General features: G+C 48.1%; 1 protein-coding gene across 1 annotated transcript in view; it reads left to right on the forward strand.

Moving 5' to 3' along the window:
* The window catches only part of LOC134082788 (raftlin-like), a 65951-nt gene that overhangs the window by 36080 nt on the left and 22371 nt on the right, over positions 1-7500 (forward strand). The window contains exons 4-5 of the mRNA XM_062538769.1: positions 988-1096; positions 2510-2963. Coding sequence (XP_062394753.1) covers positions 988-1096; positions 2510-2963 — 563 coding nt within the window. The remainder of the gene's footprint in view (positions 1-987; positions 1097-2509; positions 2964-7500) is intronic.

Raw genomic sequence — 7500 nt, forward strand, 5'->3', positions numbered from 1 at the left:
AGAAGAGAGTGCGCCTGAATCATCTTCATAAAAAAACAGTATGCATTGAATGCATCTTCCGTGGGCCGCCTTTGACTGTGCTAAACAGTGGACACAATAGCAGCGCTGTGAATGCTGATTGACACTCCTCTTGAAGCAGAGGCAAGAACAGCTGCTCTATTTTTGCCACCCACCACAACCAGCCCCATTGAATTCATTGTGTGCTATTCAGGTCTGTTTGCAGAAGTTTTTGAGAATCGCTTCCCTTTGTTATTTATATTGTACATGGGCTTGTGTACCGCTTGTTTATCCCACATACCTTCTACATTACAGTACGTCAATATTTGACTGTAATTACCGATGCCGTGAAAAGCGCGAGTTTTTAATCAATATTTAATAAGCGCTAACTCTGGGTAGGTTGTTTACTTTTGGGGATTGGAGATTTGGAGCGGCCAGCACTTCAAACATTCTCATGCTGTGCCATTATGAGAGCGGTGGGGGGGCTTGTTTGAAATATGAGAGTGCCTCATCTTTGTTTTATATACCTACCACTTCTAAACACACACATTCTGGGGGTCTTTTAGGTGGAGGATATAAGCTCATAGATTAGGTTCCCTAACTTTTCTCATGACTCTCTTTGTGTTCTGTCTCTGTTGTTCACACAGACATCACTCTCTCTTTCTCTCTATCCCTCTCTCTCACTGATTCCTTCATTGACTCACTCAGACACACACACACACACACACACACACACACACAAACATACATTCAGGTACTAGACAGTGAGGCAAATGCAATCTCATTCGCTCTTAGACAGTCACTTACGTAAAGGCAGTTGGCAGATAGAAAGGTTGGTGGATAAATATGGGCTGAATGAGATATGTGTAGACAGGTGAATTAGACTCCTGGATCCATAAATGCATGTATATTTATGGACCTGTGTAAATTGTCTCTGTTCACTCTAACATGTTGAGTGAGCGTTTGTAACCCTTTCCTTGTTTACTGCAGTGTGGAGAAGAGCCAGTCGGAGTTCGAGCCGTGCAGCCTGAGATTGGAGGAGTGCCTGTCTGCCGAGCGCTTCCCCAGCGCCGAGCACATCCAGGGCTACGTCAAGAAAGTGAGTCGCGGCTGGGGGCCCGGGCGGTGGCGGTGGCAGTGGCATGGCATGGCATGCCTTTGATGCTGTTGCCGGGGGAGAGGGGCAACAGTGTAAATAATTGACAATGACAGGAGAGGAGAGAGCTCGTTGATAAGAGCTCAGCTCCGCGCCACTGCCGTAAGCCCGGGCAAACAAGTGATCCTCGGCCTTGATTTTCTGGTTCAGTGTGGTGAAACGCATTCCCCCCAAAACCCAATGAACACACACTCGCCTCGGATGTGGCTGTGGAAAGTGTATTAGCCCAGTTCCAGCCACAGGATTATCTCGTTTAGATGTCCGAGCGATGAGCAGCGGGAATAGCTCATTTTCAAACGAAACGGGCGCCCGAAGTAGCCGTAGGGCCTCCGACGCGGTGAATGAATGGAGCGATGATTCAGCGACCTGTGCGACACCGTTATCAGCATCACATGCAATTTCAAAAAACGGGCTCTTATCTATGCGCTTCCATTTGCCTCATTGTTGGGGAATATAATGCGAAAGGGGAGGACCTCGGAGCGCAAATGTCCAATATGTATTAAACAAAGCAATTGCCGTCAATGTGCCTGTCCTCCGGTTTAATTTTCATATGGAATAACCTGCACATCTTCGCCGCGGTAGACTGATTTCACCCCCCCTGTGCCTCCGAGAGCGAGCGAGCGAGAGAGAGAGAGAGAGAGAGAGAGAGAGAGAGAGAGAGAGAGCGAGAGAGAGATAGCAGCGCCCCCGGCCAGGCTTTTATTAAAGAACGATAATGGAAAATGGCGTCATTAGCATTCCTTGACAGTTAACATTTCAATTTTTTTTTTTCGCCCGATGAGAGATTCAAATGTTGACTTCAGAATGCTAACTGACAGCGAAAGTAGTTGAGGCGTCGCTGATTTAGGAGGCAGGCGGGCCCCGCCGCTGCCGATGGATTGCCTCCATTGTAATAAGCTCCTGTTTCATTTCAGTGGCTGCTGCTGGTGGTGGGAAGGGAATGGGGGAGGGTGGGGGAGGTTTATGTCCATTCATTTTCTCTCGACATGAGAATGGCAGAAGATTTGTTTGGGCCTGACTATAGCACAAATGTTGGAGGCTTGTGAATTACCACGAGTTTGACGTGAAATGCTTAAAGTGCCATCTTGGACGTATCAATCAATGTGTCTGGGAGCTGAGTTGCCGCACCAGAGGCATGGCAGAAATTGGGTGATGCTTTCCGTAAAATGTTATTTCGGAAATGCCAAGCGATCGCTACCACACGGAATGTCATCACGTATTCTATTGCCACTTGAAATAGATGTGTCTGTGTTTCTCTCTTCTTACTCAGTCTGACTTGTGATGTTGTTGTTGTTGGTTGTTGGTGTGTGTGTGTTCTGCGTGCTTTATGTGCGTTTGTTTGTGGTCTTCCTGCAGCAGATCCAGGATGCGGCGGACCAGGGCATCATGTTCGTGGGCTTCATCCAGGAGCCCGGCCGGGTCCGAGTCCACCTGTCCAGTCTCAGGGACACGGAGGAGCCCTCCCTGTCTCTGCACTCCAGCCCCAGCTCCCTGCACAGCTCCGGGGTCGGCCCCAGCCCCAGCCCCAGCCCCCTGGAGCCCACGGCGGCCCCGGAGGAGCAGAGCAAGGCTGCGGGAGACGAGCCCATGTCCCTGAACGGGGACAATGAGGAGGAGGAGCCAGCCGCCAGGCACGGCAGCCGGGGCCCGGACGAAGGAGGAGTCGTGGAGGAGGAGGAGGTGATGTCCTCCGTCCCCGCGTCGCCGTCCTCTCAGGCGTCCGATTTCGAGTCCCCGACGCACAACAACAACGACACGAAAGTCTCACAGCGGACCAATAAGCTGTCCAGCACAGCGCCTGTTAAGAATGGTGAGTAGGACCCCAATTCTAGAGTCTCATGAAGGATCTCATAGGATCTCAGTAAATCTCCCCACCAAACTACTGCCAGCCTCCAGAGTGTATTTTCCTGCTACTGCTTTTCTTTTGCGTCGCCATGTGGTCTCCACCACGTCTCTGGAATACCTCCGTAGCTCTCCAAATCAGCAAGATCATTTTCAGTCCCAGATGCTCAGATGAATATTTCATGGCATAGTTTTTATGGAGTTTTGCATTAAACTTTCATCACACGTTCCATGTTAACACAGGCTCGGATTTGAGTTTTAAATAACAATGCTAGCGCCGCGCCATGCAGTCGGGGGGAGTCTCCTTTTTCACCAGCTTTCAACACCAGCCATTATAGCCCAACACTCACAGTGGGTGATAATGATGGTGACATGCTGTTATATTGAGTTCACTTTGTTCTCTATATGTTTGGGGGGAATTCTGTTCCTTGACGAGGAACGTGGTGATGTGCATCCGGTGGTTTGTGTTCCTCCACCAGAGCCACCACGCGGGACTATTTCACCCTCTACGTCCCCTTGTATGTCGATGACTTGACGGCGACCAACATGCGATCCTTCCTCCCTCCCCTCCTCCTCAAGGGGCCGGAGTTAGTTTGGAGCAGACGTTTGCTTTTTACCTCGGCATTATTCTTGTTTTTTTTTTGGTTTTTGTTTTTTTGTGCGGAGATTTGTTTTTCTCCTCCATGATGGAAAGCAGATGGCGAGTCTCTAGCGTGCGGCAGGCGAGGTGGCGGAGGAAGCGTTCTTCTGTCCCCGGGCCGGGTGTGCGATGCGGCGCGGCGCGATGGCGTAGCGCGGTGCGGTGTGGCGAGTGGAGCGCATTGCTCACTGGCGTGCGGAGGCGGCCTGCTGGGCCATCGCGCGACACAAAACACCCTGCCCGCCACCCTCCTCCTCCTCCTCCTCCCTCGCCTCGACCACACCGCCGGCACCGCCGCCACCCTCGCCATCTGTGCCTCCCCTGTCACGGCGTCTGTGCTGAGACAAACCTCGGTTGCCAGCCTCTCCATCAGACCCCCCCACCACCACCACCACCACCATCATCACTTCCACCACCACCACCCCCATAGCTACCCTCCTAGTCAGGCTGGAAGGGAACCGCAAGCCAAGGGCTCCATGTCACTGAGGCAGGAATAACATTTCTGTTCGATGCACCGAAGAGGTAGCCTGGCTACACCATTTAGACTAAGAATGGGTCTGGGGGACATTTCGTTCACTTCCGACTTCAGCAATGAAATTAAACTTCAACTGGTACAGGAAACTCTTACCCAGTGTTTTCGGAAGTATAGCAAACAAACTTTTTTTCGCATGTGTTTACTCAATTCTTCTGTGCTATGTTTCCGTGCAAGTGTTTATACTGCCTCGTTGTCACGTCAGATTAGACAAGGCCCTGCTGTTTTTAAAAAAAGCAACAATGAAGTGATTAATTGGAGAAATATGTGACTAGTGTTTCAGCATTGTGAGAAGTACTGTTTTGTGGATATTTTTTATACTTCTCGCTCCTAATCTTTTTTCCACGCTCCGAGTAGGACCCTCCCAGTGCTCCTGTAACTCTTGATTTCCAAATTAAGCATTGAGCACTGCTAAGAGTACTCCTCTCCTTGTCATCATTTAAAGTGGTTGAGATTGGTTCCTGGTTTTTTGGTGAATCGAAAACACCTTCAATGTGACGGCAAATTCAGATTTGTTTGTTTGGGTTCCCCCAGGCTACCAAAGAGAACCAAGATCCTCTCAAATCTTAAACTCTTAAATTCCTCAAGAGGAATGCTCAAACCCTGCTGTGGTAATCAGCATGTATATGTGTGTGTGTGTGTGTGGCTGTGTTAGTTTGTTATAGTGTGTTAGTGTGTGTTTGTGTTTGTTGAGTGGGTGGGCGGAGGGGTTGTGCATCTGTTTTAAGCTAGACCATCAGTGGAGTGTCACTTTTATGTTTATATGCAGTTTTCTTCAGCTCCTGGGAGAAAGTGTGTGGGCAGGTAGGTCACAGAGTATCAAGCTTTAGAGGAGAAATATACAGTTAGCAGATATGTAAATTACTGAATTATTTATGTAGCTGCCTGCCCACGGTTAGCACTGTATGTCCTGTTGTGAGAGACTAAGTGAGGAAGAGTTCTGTAAGTTAAGAGACTCTGTTTTGGAAGAGATGCCAGCAGCTGTTTCTGACGTGGGTTTTTTTGTGAGGACTTGAGCAGTGAAAGTTTAGAAGCATTGCACACACGCATGCACACACACACGCACACATACAAACACACACACACACACACACACACACCTTTGGCATGGGACATGGTAATCAGATGCAACTTAGAACTGTTCACAGGGGAATGTAGCAATCATGTTTGCACGTTTCTGACTAAGCCACAAGGACTGCATGTGTATAAGTCTGCCCATTCTGGAGCATATATTTACAGTGGAGGAATCAGGGGCCAAACGCGGATGAGAGAGAGCGTGTGACTAGGCAGCGGCTCAGATGTACTTGGCGCATGCTCGTGTATGTGTTTTACACTGATTGAGTCGAGATGAGATGCGATTAGAAGTTTTGCTGGCTCATTCTTGCCTGTATCTAGTACACGTCAACACTTTACCGGGGCACGCAAAGGTGGCATCTCAGTGCAGGTCTTGTCGTCTGATGGCTTTCATGTGACTATAGGCTCCGGAAGATTCCACAGCGTTCAGAGCCAACCCCCACGCCGCTGCGCTAATTTGACGCGCTGATGCGCAAGGCCTCGATTTGAATTAGCGTAAAAAACTCTCGGAGTTTTCAAAGGGCCATTTTACCAAAAATAGATACAGTCTGGGAGGCACAAACGGCACCTTTGCCACAATCTGACGGGGTGTCGATGTCATGATTTGCTCCTTGGCCCTTTTCTCAGCGGAGGAACTAATGACAGGACTTTGGCAAATTTGCCATCTGGCTGTCACGCTGCGCAGGCAAACACACAGAAGAAATGGCTTTAATGATTCATTCTTCCTTCCGAGTCTGATGGATTGGAAACCTAAGGCAAGCAGGCCTACAGAACATTATGTGCGTGTGTGTATGTATGTGTGTGTGTGTGTGTGTGTGTGTGTGTGTGTGTGCCTGAGAGAATGAGACAACATTACAGTGTCTCTCTATCTTGTGTGTGTGTGTGTGTGTGTGTGTGTGTGTGTGTGTGTGTGTGTGTGTGTGTGTGTTTGTGTTAATGTCTGTATGAGCTTTTGAGTCTGCAGTGGAGATGATTTTTATGTTGAGTCACATGTGCGAGTGTGTGTGTGTGTGTGTGTGTGTGTGTGTGTGTGTGTGTGTGTGTGTGTGGACACGGTGTGACCGTTAGAGCTTATGCATGCAAAGGTTTTGTGTGGGCGAGCGAGCGAGCGAGTCAACAGCACATCCTGTCCCCCCATTTAGCTTGTTGCCGCGCATCTGTCACCCGCTCTAAGTGGCCTGATGCTCACTGTCACTGGCAGAAATGGCCTCCGCCAAAACAAAAGTGCACCCTTATTAATCTTCAGGTCAATTTCGCATTAGTCTCGATGGAGGGCCGGCGCAAAGAGTTAAAGGAAAAAAAACAGCGGGCAGTTAAAAATACCTGGCAAGCCTATCCATCACCCGCCATTACAATCCATTAGATGCACTTTGCTCCTGTCCTGCTCCCGGCGTAATCTCTTATTTTTCTGTGTGGCCGGGAACGAGCCTGTCAATAACGCGGCAAACTTGGGATGTTTACAGCTTTTGTTCACTTTGGTTGCGTTCGGCGGAGCTCGGAAATTTGTTTATGTCACAGTGTTGTTCATGGATGAAATTAGTTTTAAGGCGAATTTCACGATGATTTTGTTAGCTCCTCACAGAATGGCTTAAACAAAGGGCCCTTCTCAGTCATTGTATCTGACAGCACAAGAGACAAGAGATGGATACGCAGGCAGTTTCATTTTGTTATGCCACTGAATACGTGTTTGATACAATAGACAGAAACCATAGATACCACATTGTTTTTAAAGTTCTACCAGATAGAATATGCCAAAGCAACCACCATATTGGTAGGGCAATGACCATAAATAAATGGAGATCAATTAGGAGCTGCAGGTGTTTTTTGGTTTAAAAAGCCCTCAAACTTATATACTGTGATTGGTTCTGCTTTATTTCTGTGACATATATCAGTTTTCTCAAAAGGCTCAAAATGCAAGATGAACCTTACCTCCGCTTGAAATGTTAACATTTTAACTTTACCACAGCAAAGTTTCTGACAACTAATATTCAAATGACAATATTTGACAAGATGTAAGGATATGATATGAGAAGTTAAAATCTTCGTCTTTGTCACTCCAAAAAGTGATATTGCGTACATGTTACACGATATTAGCGAGGGCTTCTCGACCCTACTCCTGGGATAGCCCTGCATTGGAAAATTATTGTCTGTCAATCCTCTGAGCACACCAGCTTGAAGTCGGCATAATTATAATGTTCCTGATTGGCTAAATCAGGTGTGTAATTAGAGGGACAGAAGGAACCTATGCAGCCAGTGAAA

The sequence above is a fragment of the Sardina pilchardus genome, chromosome 6 (genome assembly GCF_963854185.1).
Source record: "Sardina pilchardus chromosome 6, fSarPil1.1, whole genome shotgun sequence".
NCBI lineage: Eukaryota > Metazoa > Chordata > Actinopteri > Clupeiformes > Clupeidae > Sardina > Sardina pilchardus.